Source organism: Sycon ciliatum, chromosome 3 (assembly GCF_964019385.1).
Source record: "Sycon ciliatum chromosome 3, ocSycCili1.1, whole genome shotgun sequence".
Lineage (NCBI taxonomy): Eukaryota > Metazoa > Porifera > Calcarea > Leucosolenida > Sycettidae > Sycon > Sycon ciliatum.
The window spans coordinates 42,950,619-42,963,330 of record NC_088645.1 but is presented as its reverse complement, the minus strand read 5'-3'; the positions used below and the strand labels follow the sequence as shown (position 1 = coordinate 42,963,330).

Below are 12,712 nucleotides of genomic sequence, written 5' to 3'. Positions count from 1 at the left end.
CCCACACACACACACATCCATAGTGCATCAATCAATCTGGTGCTAGTGCCTGTCACTTTCGAGGTGCATCACCCACGTACTCACAGGCTGGCTTATGCCCATGCTGTTGCAGTCTCCTCCAGTTAGTATGGGGGGTTAGCACTGTTGCAGTTCACACTGCCATCCCAACCAGTGTGTATAACCAGCAATTGACGTGTTGCAAGTATTCAAGTGTTCAGTCCAACCGCAGATTTGCTTGGGCCACTCTTGTCCAACCATTTATGTAGTTTTCCAGTATAACCTCAACCTCTCTGGCCCGACGTCATTTAGTCTCTGCCACACTGACAGGCGTTGCGTCCTCAAGCACGAACTCGCCTGCCTTCTAGGCCAACTCACATTCGCTACCCACCCGTACGTTATTATGCCCTGCCTGTCTGACCTTGTCAAGGCCACATCTGAGTTCATCTCACAGAATGCTGCACCTCTCAACCTCAGTCAAGGACGACCCTGAGCTGGTGGCACCAGACTCTGTCAACGTATTGAAGGTTGGCACAAGCCGTTCAGTTCTTCTCTGGTCATGGCACTCATCTACACCCTCTACTTGTGTCCAGTACTACTTACTGTTTCGAGCATCACACCTGCCAGTCACCTCCAATACCATCGATGCTCCGTGCCCGGACCAAGTTGGATGACTCCAGAACCTTTGCTCCCACAGCTGCGGCGCGACCTGACACGGGTCTAGCCAATCACCGCAGCAATGTTCGTCCTTCTATTTGGGCAAGCTCCCTTTGCTGCACGAGCACTTATCCGGCATGAAATGAGGGACACCGCCAAGGAGATCATCAAGGTAACTGTCTTACTGGTTCTCATCCGTGTTGCTTGAACTCTTGTCAGTGTCCTCTTTACCACATGCTGTCTCAATCCACACACATTTAATGCCTAGCTACCCAGGGGGCTTTTTGTCCTCATCCCTCTCTTGGCTCCGCCAAGATCTCTCTCTGCAGTGCCCCCTCTCTGACTCCTCCCTTGGTTCCGCCAAGATCCTGCTCCGGCAGTGACCCCTCTCTGACCTCTCGTAGATACTTGGCTCCGCCAACATTCTGCTCCGGCAGTGTCTACGTATATCTCTTGTCTGACCTCTCTCTTGGCCCTGCCAAGATCCTGCTCCGGCAGTGACCCCTCTCTTTACTCAGGGCCCTCGGTCGCCGTCCCTCGGACGCAGACTCTTGTAGATACTTGGCTCCGCCAACATTCTGCTTCGGCAGTGTCTACCCGGCCGACCCTGAATCCTCTCTCGTAGATACTTGGCTCCGCCAACATTCTGCTTCGGCAGTGTCTACGTATTACTCTTGTCTGACCTCTCTCTTGGCCCTGCCAAGATCCTGCTCCGGCAGTGATCCCTCTCTTTACTCAGGGCCCTCGGTCGCCGTCCCTCGGACGCAGACTCTTGTAGATACTTGGCTCCGCCAACATTCTGCTTCGGCAGTGTCTACCCGGCCGACCCTGAATCCTCTCTCGTAGATACTTGGCTCCGCCAACATTCTGCTCCGGCAGTGTCTACGTATTACTCTTGTCTGACCTCTTATTTTGGCCCTGCCAAGATCCTGCTCCGGCAGTGATCCCTCTCTTTACTCAGGGCCCTCGGTCGCCGTCCCTCGGACGCAGACTCTTGTAGATACTTGGCTCCGCCAACATTCTGCTTCGGCAGTGTCTACCCGGCCGACCCTGAATCCTCTCTCGTAGATACTTGGCTCCGCCAACATTCTGCTCCGGCAGTGTCTACGTATATCTCTTGTCTGACCTCTCTCTTGGCCCTGCCAAGATCCTGCTCCGGCAGTGACCCCTCTCTTTACTCAGGGCCCTCGGTCGCCGTCCCTCGGACGCAGACTCTTGTAGATACTTGGCTCCGCCAACATTCTGCTTCGGCAGTGTCTACCCGGCCGACCCTGAATCCTCTCTCGTAGATACTTGGCTCCGCCAACATTCTGCTCCGGCAGTGTCTACGTATTACTTTTGTCTGACCTCTCTCTTGGCCCTGCCAAGATCCTGCTCCGGCAGTGGCCCCTCTCTTTACTCAGGGCCCTCGGTCGCCGTCCCTCGGACGCAGACTCTTGTAGATACTTGGCTCCGCCAACATTCTGCTTCGGCAGTGTCTACCCGGCTGACCCTGAATTCTCTGTCTGTTTGTGTGTTTGTCTGTCTGTCTGTTTTGTGTCTGTTTGTCTGCTTTTCTGTCTGTTTCTGTGTCTATCTGCCTTTCTATTTCCTTGCCTCGTCTCCATGTCAACGAGACATGAATCATTGCCACACTCAAGCAGTCGAAGGCCGAACGCTAGCAAGGCTGCTAATGTGACAGTGGCTACAGCGGGGCAACGTGCACGATTGCCACCGGCTATTCCAAGACGTTCTCAGGCAATTCCAAGACGTTCTCGGACACGTTCAGCTCCACCACCATCTCAACTACCCGTGGCTGGTGGTTACCCGCCAAGATCCTGCTCTGGCAGTGATCCCTCCTGCTCCGGCAGTGACCTCTCTCTGACCTCTCTCTTGGCTCCGCCAAGATCCTGCTCCGGCAGTGTCTATGTCTTTAATCCCGCTCACGGTTGCTTCGGTACGAGGCTTGCTGGCCACAATGGGCCATGCTCATTTCCGGCTACTCAGGGCTCTCGGTCTTCGTCCCTTGGACGTGACTATCCTCTTGGCTCCGCCAAGATCCTGCTCTCTCTGTAGCCTCTCACTTCGCTGGCCAGCACCCTCCTAACCGCAAGCTGCTGTGTGTTGTAGTTAATGTAACATTATAGTAATAATGCAGATTAATGGCAGTGACCTCTCTCTGACCTCTCTCTTGGCTCCGCCAGGATCCTGCTCCGGCAGTGTCTATGTCTTTAATCCCGCTCACGGTTGCTTCGGTACGAGGCTTGCTGGCCACAATGGGCCATGCTCATTTCCGGCTACTCAGGGCTCTCGGTCTTCGTCCCTTGGACGTGACTATCCTCTTGGCCCCGCCAAGATCCTGCTCTCTCTGTAGCCTCTCACTTCGCTGGCCAGCACCCTCCTAACCGCAAGCTGCTGTGTGTTGTAGTTAATGTAGCATTATAGTAATAATGCAGATTAATGGGTGCACGCGGCTGCTTCGTGCTACCACTCAAACTATGCTGCTATGAACGTGCGCTGTACGTGCTCACATGGTACTCTATGCATCATGGCATTCTATGTGTCATACAACGTGACACTCAACGCGACATTCATTCATGCGCGACGCTCAACGTAGGCGGCATGCGTCGTAGGCACTCAACGTGTCATACTAAAGTTTGGCATTCATGCGTGTCGCTCGCCTCCGATGTGGAAGGCGTGTGGCTGCGTTATGATGACGCTTGCTCGTAGCTTAACGTGGGTGGCATGCATCGTTGCATGTCTTGCTAGAGTTTGCTCTGCTATATATTTTCGATCCGTTCTCTGCGACAATCATTCTTCCTTGCTCGTAGTGTGTATTATATTTCGATTCGTTCTGTGAGCGGATCACTCTTGTCAGATCATTGTGTTTCACCCACCCACCTCCCATTTCTCATCTCTCATTTACTTTGATAAAGTAAATAAAGGGGTGTTGGCCATGCTCATTTCCGGCTACTCAGGGCTCTCGGTCTTCGTCCCTTGGACGTGACTATCCTCTTGGCCCCGCCAAGATCCTGCTCTCTCTGTAGCCTCTCACTTCGCTGGCCAGCACCCTCCTAACCGCAAGCTGCTGTGTGTTGTAGTTAATGTGTGTGTGTGTGTGTGTGTGTGTGTGTCTTTCTATTTGAAGTATACATACCTGTTTTAACCATGGACTGCTTCTGGCTAGATTAACTCTTGTGTAATCAATGGTGCAAGTGAAGCTTATATCAGATCCACTCTGATTTAGCCACCCACACTAGTACCAAGTATTACCTTCACTGGGGGCAGGGGTACCTGCAGTTGGATCCCGGGACGGATACCCTGATGCCGTCAATCCTTTTTTCTGCACCTTGTCCTCACCCACTTACTGAGGTGTGGTGAGCCCATAAGTGGGATCATTTCAAGTCCACCCTAGTTTGGGGATTAAAGGGGGTGTCGGCCGTTGGGTGGTTCAATGGCCAATTGAGTCATCTTTCCAAGATTCCTTTTGAGTCTCTCTCCCCTCTCCCGGGGAGACCCACGTGACCAGTTTTGGCAGTGAGCAAGTACAAGTGTGTGTGTGTGTGTGTGTGTGTGTGTGTGTGTATGTGTGTGTGTGTGTGTGTGTGTGTGTGTGTGTGTGTGTGTGTGTGTGTGTGTGTGTGTGTGTGTTTGATATTGTCACTGTCGCGTCGTCCGTAGTCCTCCATCCGCAGTGGGCTAGCTACCCCTCGGATGTGTAGAGTTTCAGCTTCAAAGCAGCCAGAGTTTGGAGGCACCCGTCGGAGGCGCCCAGCTGGTGCTCTTGTCAAATTTGCTTCGTGGAACGTCAGGACTTTAGTGAACATCGATGGCCCGGTTTCAACTGCTGCTCGTGGAAAGCGCGTCGTGGAAGACAAGAAAATCAACATCGTTGTCAGTGAACTTCGTCGGTACGAAATAGAAGTGGCTGGATTCCAGGAGTCGAAGTGGTTTGGTAAAGATATATTCCGTGTCGAGGATGCAATTGTTCTCACGTCAGGTCGCGCCATCCCAACGGACGATTTCAAACGAGGCGAAGGAGTTGGAGTCGTACTACGCGGACGCGCACAGCAAGCGTTCGTAGCAGGGGGAAATCAGTGGTCTGCTGTCTCATCGCGTGTCGCACGCTGCAAGCTAAAGTTCGGTGACATTTGGGTCCACGTCGTGGTGTGCTACGCACCGACTTTCCGGTCCAGTCGCGATGCAAAGAACGATTTCTTTGACTCTCTTCAGGAAGTTATTCTGTCCGTACCCACCCAGGACTCCTTGATAATCTTGGGAGACTTCAACGCTAGAGTTGGAGCTGAAATCTGTGACGATGGCTGGTATGGAACACGTGGCCCACATGGTGTTGGCACTGTCAATGAGGCTGGCGCTGAGCTTCTCCAGTTTTTAGCGTGCAACAGCCTTACTGTGTGCAACACCTGGTTCATGAAACGTAACATCCACAAGTGTACCTGGCAACATCCCCGCTCGAAGCGGTGGCACTGCATCGACTATGCAATGGTCCGGGAACAAGACCTGTCCAACTGCATGGATTGCCATGTCATCAGGGGAGCTGAGTGTAGTACAGATCACAACCTTGTGTGTCTCACATACCGCATCCGCTCATCTGCTTGCCACAAGCGTGCAAAAAGACCTGTCAAGTTTGATGTGCAACAACTTGTCAAACACTCCTGCATGACGGAAGCGCAGAGAGCTGCAACCTGTAAAACTCGTGAACAATATGCGACGTCTGTTGCGTCAGAGTTACGATCCTGGAATCATGATGGCTGCGTTGAGGACAAATGGTCTGCCGTCAAATCTGCTATCGTCACCAGCGCTGAGAAGCATCTTGGCCGTCCACGTCGTCGCCAGCCTGATTGGTTTGAAGCGTGTGCTGATGTTCTTGCACCTATGCTGGATAGCCGCAATGCCTTACATCGCAAATGGCTCGCCTCTGGTTCTGACGCTGACAGGCGTCGCTTTGTCGAGGCTCGTGGCAAGTGCAGAACTGCCGTGCGTAACGCAAAGAGTGAGTGGATTGGACGTAAAGCTAATGTGGTTGAGTCAAGTCGGTTTAGTGGCAAGCACGCATGGTCTGCAATCCGTGATATACAGAAGTGCTATTCGGGATTATCACCTATCTCCATCCCATCCATCCGTGGCAGTGACGGAGTTATCTGTAGCTCCCAGGAGGGGCAAGAGAAATGCTGGCTGCAGCATTTTGCCCGTCTATTGAACGTTCGCAGCACCTTCGATGCTACCATCTTTGACCACATTGAGCAGCGTGAAGTTGATGAGTCACTCGGCCAACTTCCCTCGCTAGAGGACCTCACTATGGCTATACGCCAGCTGGCTAATTGCAAGGCTCCTGGCTCATCTGGAATTGCACCTGAACTGCTTAAAGCTGGTGGTACACCATTGCTTGAGGCTCTGCTTGATGTTATTCACACTGCATGGACCAACGGAACGGTTCCCCAGGATTGGCGGGATGCCCAACTCGTCCCGATTCCCAAAAAGGGTGACTTGACCAACTGCAACAACTGGCGCGGCATTGCCCTCCTAGATGTCGCTGGCAAGGTTTGTGGCCGTCTCATTCAGGACCGTCTCCAACTTGTCGCGGAACAAGAACTTCCAGAATCCCAGTGTGGCTTTCGCCCTGGTCGCGGCTGCGCTGATGCCATCTTTTCCATTCGCCAGCTCATCGAGAAATCGTACGAGCACCGTCAGAAGCTGTTCTGTGTCTTCGTAGACCTGAAGAAAGCATATGATTCCGTACCACGCCAAGCACTCTGGCTAGCATTGGGGAGGCTAGGCATTCCTGAAGGGCTCCTCAATCTAATCCAATCGTTCCACGAGAGCATGCAGGCAGCTGTGCGCGTCGGTGCCAGCACTACCGAGCCGTTTGCGGTCAACAATGGCCTCCGTCAAGGCTGTGTGATGGCCCCAGTACTTTTTAATCTGTACTTCGGTGTTGTGCTTGAGCGGTGGGCACAAATGATGCAGGACAGCGACCATCCACCTGGCATCCCCATCCAATTTAGCATCAATGGCAACCTTTTCTCAAAGCCCGCTCGCCAGTCTACTGCCGCAATCATCAACGACATTGAGTACGCAGATGACGCGGTCTTGCTCGCTGAAGACCGCCCTGGTGCTGAGAAGTGCCTTGAAACATTCTGCACGGTTGCCTCTTCCTTTGGCCTCTGCGTCAACGCTGCTAAAACGAAATTTCTCGTGGCAGGTAGCCAAGTCAACATGCCTGATAGAGCCGATATGAACGTCAACGGTGATACTGTGGAGCACGTTCCATCCTTCATTTATCTGGGGTCCGTCGTGACACCGGATGCCCGCTCCTCTACTGACGTCAGTCGCCGCATAGCTGAGGCTTCCAAAGCCTTTGGAGCTCTTCTTCCAGTCTTGTCGGATCGCTCGCTGTCATTAGTCAGTAAGCGAAAGCTATACGTGGCCTGTGTCTTGTCCATTTTGCTGTACGGCAGTGAGTGCTGGACGCCCTTGAAAGCTGATAGTAGACGTTTGGATGCCTTTCATCATCGCTGCATCCGCACAATATTAGCCATCCCTCGCAGTCAGCAGCAATCCGATCGCATCACGTCTGCGCAGTTACGTCGTCACTGGGGTGACCCAGTGCCACTCTCTGTTAAGATGCGCCATCGTCGTTTAGAGTGGCTTGGTCATGTGGCTCGGATGTCGGAGGACCGTGTCCCATTGCAGCTGTTGTTTGGTCGTTTGTTGGCTGCGCGCCCCTTCTGCGGTCCCAGGCGTAGGTGGAGAGACGTTGTGGCTACTGACACGAAGTCCATTCCAAACTGGTTTGATTGCGCACAAGACCGGTCAGCTTGGCGAGAGCAGGTTCTGGTTTTTCAGCCTCCTCGGGCAGTAGAGAAATCCGTACTCTGCTCATCTTGCAACCGGGCTTTCTCTCGTCCTCAAGACAAGGCACGGCACAAGTGTTTGGCTGAGCGCCAACTTCCCGTCCACCAACAGCGTGGTTCAGCACAGTGCGTCAGTTGCTGCCGATGGTTCCGTAGTAAGGGTGGGCTTGCAGTTCATCGCTGCCAGCCTGCACTCCCTGAACATGCAGATACGGCATTGACGGCGTCTCTCGCTAGTTGCTGCTTCCAGCATTGTCAACGCTGCAATCGCTGCTTCAAGTCCCGGGCTGGTTTTAACCGCCATAACTGCAACCGTGGAAAACGTCTTGCTGCAGCCGATAGGGAATCACTGCCGCTGATCTGCATGCATTGCCCGAAACGTTTCCGACGACAGCAAGATTTGACGAGGCACCAGAAGTCCTGCCAATGACGGTGCACTCCAAACTCTGGCCCCCTCCGGGGGTGACATTGCCCAATGGGCAGTCATGCTATAGTAGTAGTAGTAGTGTGTGTGTGTGTGCGGAGGGGGGGGGTGTGCGCACGCATGTGTGTGTGTGTGGAGGGGGGGGTGTGCGCACGCATGTGTGTGGAGGGGGGGGGGGGGTGCGCACTGCATGTGTGTGTGTGTGGAGGAGGGGGGGGGGGGGGTGTGCACGCATGTGTGTGTGTGTGTGGAGGGTCAGGGTGCGCGCACGCATGTGTGTGTGTGTGTAGGGGGGGGGGGTTGGCGCACACATGTGTGTGTGTGTGGAGGGGGGGGGGTGTGCGCATGCATATGTGTGTGTGTGTGTGGAGGGGGGTGCGCGCACACATGTGTGTGTGGAGGGGGCGGGGCGCATGCATGTGTGTGTGTGTGTGGAGAGGGGGGAAGTGCGCACGCATGTGTGGAGGGGGGGGGGTGCGCACGCATGTGTGTGTGTGTGTGGAGGGGGAGGGGTGTGCGCACGCATGTGTGTGTGTGTGTGGAGGGGGGGGGGGGGGGGGTGCGCACGCATGTGTGGATGTGTGTGTGAGGGGGGGGGGGGGAGGGGTGTGCGCATTTTCACCAGTTATAGTCTTCGGGGTGCTGATTCGAATGGTCTTAGTCCGAGAAAGTAGAGACGCTCCCTTCTATCTTTAAACAGGGTGGCTGCTCCCTACTAGATGGGGATTTGTATGCAAAATGTCACTAAAAGCGCTATTTCGATCTTCTAAAAGCACGGATAACCGCAATGGCACATATGTTGTAGTCCTTTGGATGCTGAGTCGACTGGTTTTGGTCCGAAAAGGCTACGATGCAGCGTTCGGCCCTTATTCCCAATCAAACATGGTTGAACAAGCAGTCACGCGCTCCAGCGTACACCAGTCACCTGGTCACCACGCCAGCAGGCGACAACTTTCACATCACGGGAATAGTGGGAGAGGTCTTTTTCTGCGCGTCTGGGGAAGGACTGCCAAGGTTCAATTCAAAGGTTCAAAGGTTCAATTCGAGTGACAGAAACTCGCCCAAAAATGTTGTAAGTTGTACCCTGCAGGCACGGTGACCAGGTGAGTGGTGTACACATGAGCACGTGACCGCTTGTTCAGCCATGTTCGATTGGGAATATGGGCAGAACGCTGCATCGCAGCCTTTTCGGACCAAAACCAGTCGACTCAGCGTCCAAAAGACTACAACATATGTGCCAATTGCGGTCATCCAGGCTTTTATAAGAACGAAATGGCGATTTTGTGACATTTTGCATACAAGTCCCCATCTAGTAGGGTGCAGTCACCTAATTTCGGTGGAAGTGCGCGAGTTTGATTGGGAATAAAGGAGCTTCCTCGGACCAAGACCATTCGACTCAGCACCCCGAAGACTACAACTGGTGAAAATTTGATTTTCGGCTTAACTTTCCCTCTAGACCCTCTACAGGTTCATGTGCTTTAAATGAATAAATACAAACAATAGCGAGAGTTCCCAGATTGCCTACAGTGCTCAATTGCACTGAGCAAAGCTAAGGCAATCCTCAGACAACTCAGTTGTCTGAGGATTGCCTTAGCTTTGCTATGTTCATGAAACGCAGTGTTACAACAATGACCTAGCCGGCTGTCTCTATTCTCTTCTGCCTTTGTAAATAAATAAATATATAAATTCGATGGGATTCGCGTACCGGGCAGGTCAAGAACAAGGAGTCGTACAACTCCCTGGTCAAGAACCACCTTTCCGCTTCCGTGGGACGCCACCACCCCATGATCAGGCGTCAGATGCGACTCCTGAACGGTGCGGGAGGATAGATCAGATCCACCAACCAGAGGCCAAAGGCCTCGATCCCATTTGCCACATCCATGTATTTCTCATGCCAGGCCACGAGTTCCCAATTAACTGTGGGTCGCAGCACGGTTGGAAAAAATCCTTCCGCCTCCAAGCAGGACTTGAACCTGGTACCTCTCGTTTCTCAAATATGGTCTTAGACCAACCCACTGTGCCTGCTTGGATGTAATTATTTTTCGAGCCTTGAGATTTCTTTCTCCGTGTCCCTCAATTCTCAGAAGCATTCCGGCGATGCAATAACAACACAGTCGCCCACCCAATATACAAGAATTGTAGATTTGAACGTTACCATGGTGCGCAAACCACAGCCTTTGTCGTGTATTGATCGATACAGGAGTTAGAGCCAATGCCGGCGGCCGAATGACAGCTGGCAGGTGTCATCAAACATACCCAACCTTTCGAATCATTTGTTCTGTTCTTTTCTGGGTCTGTCTGTGTGTGTGGGGGGGGGGAGGGGAGGGGGCGTGTGGGTGTGTCTGTGTGGGTATAGGGGGGGAGGGGGGGGGGGGGGTAGGGTGGATGTGTCTGTGTATGTATGTGTGGGTGGGTGTATGTATGTGTGTGTGAGGGGGGGGGGGGGGGTAGGGGGTGTATGTATGTGTGGGTGTGTGTATGTATGCGTTAGCCCCATCCCTCACACAAACAAATCAACAAAGAGGCATCTTTTGATTGAGGAGTGCTGGTTTCGAAACAACTGGTTTGAAGCTCAAAGTAGAGCTGGTGTTAGCTCAGAGCAGAGCTGCTGTTAGCTCAGAGCAGAGCTGCTGTTAGCTCAGAGCAGAGCTGCTGTTAGCTCAAAGAAGAGCTGCTGTTAGCTCAAAGTAGAGCTGCGGTTAGCTCAAAGTAGAGCTGCTGTTAGCTCAAAGTAGAGCTGCGGTTAGCTCAAAGTAGAGCTGCTGTTAGTTCAAAGTAGAGCTGCGGTTAGCTCAAAGTAGAGCTGCGGTTAGCTCAAAGTAGAGCTGCTGTTAGCCCAAAGTAGAGCTGCGGTAAGCTCAAAGTAGAGCTGCTGTTAGCTCAAAGTAGAGCTGCTGTTAGCTCAAAGTAGAGCTGCTGTTAGCTCAAAGTAGAGCTGCTGTTAGCTTAAAGTAGAGCTGCTGTTAGCTCAACGTAGAGCTGCAATGCTAAATGGATGTAATATAGCGCAATGCAGAGCCGCAGCTAATAGCTAGATAACACCAGTTGTGAGAGTGGACCCGATTAGTGGGTACGATAATTATGATGGTGTGAATAAGTTGGATAGGGAGGGATGGTGGGAAAAGAAACACTGCTGAAGTACGATCCGTTGTCTGGAAGAGCACAACAGGGCAAGCAAGATTTGTTTTTCTTTTCCGCAAAATGGGCTGGTGCCATTTGTGATTACGCAGCAAAACAAAGCGCATGACGTCAGTCTTGAATGCAGTACAAAGCAATGCAGTGCAGTGTGTGCGCTAGTTCGGATTGTTGCTAACAAGTACTAGCACAGCTAGTACACCATAAGGGTGTGTGTGTGGGGGGGGGGGGGGGGTGTATGTATGCGTATGTGTATGTGTATGTGTGTGTGGGGGGGGGGGGTGTGCATGTACATGTATGTACATTTTGTGTGTTTGTCCGTGTTTGTACACACGAGTGTAGTTTTTTCATGCATGTATACGTGTGTCCACATCTAAACGCTGGAGTGACATCATACTTTCCCGATGTGGATTACTGTACTGGTTTTCTCTGTGTGTTGTCTTGTTGTGATGGTATGGTGTGTGTGCTGTGGTTGTGTTGGTACGTTGTGTGTGCTGGGGCTGTGTTGGTACGTTGTGTGTGGTGTGGTTGTGTTGGTACGTTGCGTGTGCTGTGACTGTGTTGGTACGTTGTGTGTGCTGTGGCTGTGTTGGTACGTTGTGTGTGCTGTGACTGTGTTGGTATGTTGTGTGTGCTGTGGCTGTGTTGGTATGTTGTGTGTGCTGTGGTTGTGTTGGTATGGTGTGTGTGGTGTGACTGTGTTGGTACGTTGTGTGTGGTGTGACTGTGTTGGTATGTTGTGTGTGGTGTGACTGTGTTGGTATGGTGTGTGTGCTGTGGCTGTGTTGGTATGTTGTGTGTGGTGTGACTGTGTTGGTATGGTGTGTGTGGTGTGACTGTGTTGGTATGTTGTGTGTGGTGTGACTGTGTTGGTATGGTGTGTGTGCTGTGGTTGTGTTGGTATGGTGTGTGTGCTGTGGCTGTGTTGGTATGGTGTGTGTGCTGTGGCTGTGTTGGTATGTTGTGTGTGCTGTGGCTGTGTTGGTATGGTGTGTGTGCTGTGGCTGTGTTGGTATGTTGTGTGTGCTGTGGTTGTGTTGGTATGTTGTGTGTGCTGTGGTTGTGTTGGTATGGTGTGTGTGCTGTGACTGTGTTGGTATGGTGTGTGTGGTGTGGTTGTGTTGGTACGTTGTGTGTGGTGTGACTGTGTTGGTATGGTGTGTGTGCTGTGGCTGTGTTGGTATGGTGTGTGTGCTGTGGTTGTGTTGGTATGGTGTGTGTGCTGTGGCTGTGTTGGTATGTTGTGTGTGGTGTGACTGTGTTGGTATGGTGTGTGTGGTGTGGTTGTGTTGGTACGTTGTGTGTGGTGTGACTGTGTTGGTATGGTGTGTGTGCTGTGACTGTGTTGGTATGGTGTGTGTGCTGTGGCTGTGTTGGTATGTTGTGTGTGGTGTGACTGTGTTGGTATGGTGTGTGTGGTGTGGTTGTGTTGGTATGGTGTGTGTGCTGTGACTGTGTTGGTATGGTGTGTGTGCTGTGACTGTGTTGGTATGGTGTGTGTGGTGTGACTGTGTTGGTATGTTGTGTGTGCTGTGGCTGTGTTGGTATGGTGTGTGTGCTGTGGCTGTGTTGGTATGTTGTGTGTGGTGTGACTGTGTTGGTATGGTGTGTGTGGTGTGGTTGTGTTGGTATGGTGTGTGTGCTG

The 12,712-nt window shown here is 52.4% G+C and overlaps 1 protein-coding gene across 1 annotated transcript; it reads left to right on the top strand.

Annotated features, from left to right (window-relative positions):
- The first annotated feature begins 4,347 nt into the window (after positions 1 to 4,347).
- On the top strand, positions 4,348 to 7,132 carry LOC135813110 (uncharacterized). Its single transcript, XM_065326328.1, has 2 exons — positions 4,348 to 7,060; positions 7,113 to 7,132. The coding sequence occupies exons 1-2, from the start codon at positions 4,348 to 4,350 to the stop codon at positions 7,130 to 7,132; spliced, it is 2,733 nt and encodes a 910-aa protein (XP_065182400.1).
- The last annotated feature ends 5,580 nt before the right edge of the window (positions 7,133 to 12,712 follow it).

What these genes read in the sequence shown, in the direction of transcription:
- LOC135813110 (XM_065326328.1), top strand. Translation starts at nt 4,348, where the DNA reads ATGTGTAGAGTTTCAGCTTCAAAGCAGCCAGAGTTTGGAGGCACCCGT. An exon ending in TCGCTCGCTGTCATTAGTCA is followed by an intron (nt 7,061 to 7,112) that starts GTAAGCGAAAGC and finishes GCTGTACGGCAG; the next exon opens with TGAGTGCTGGACGCCCTTGA.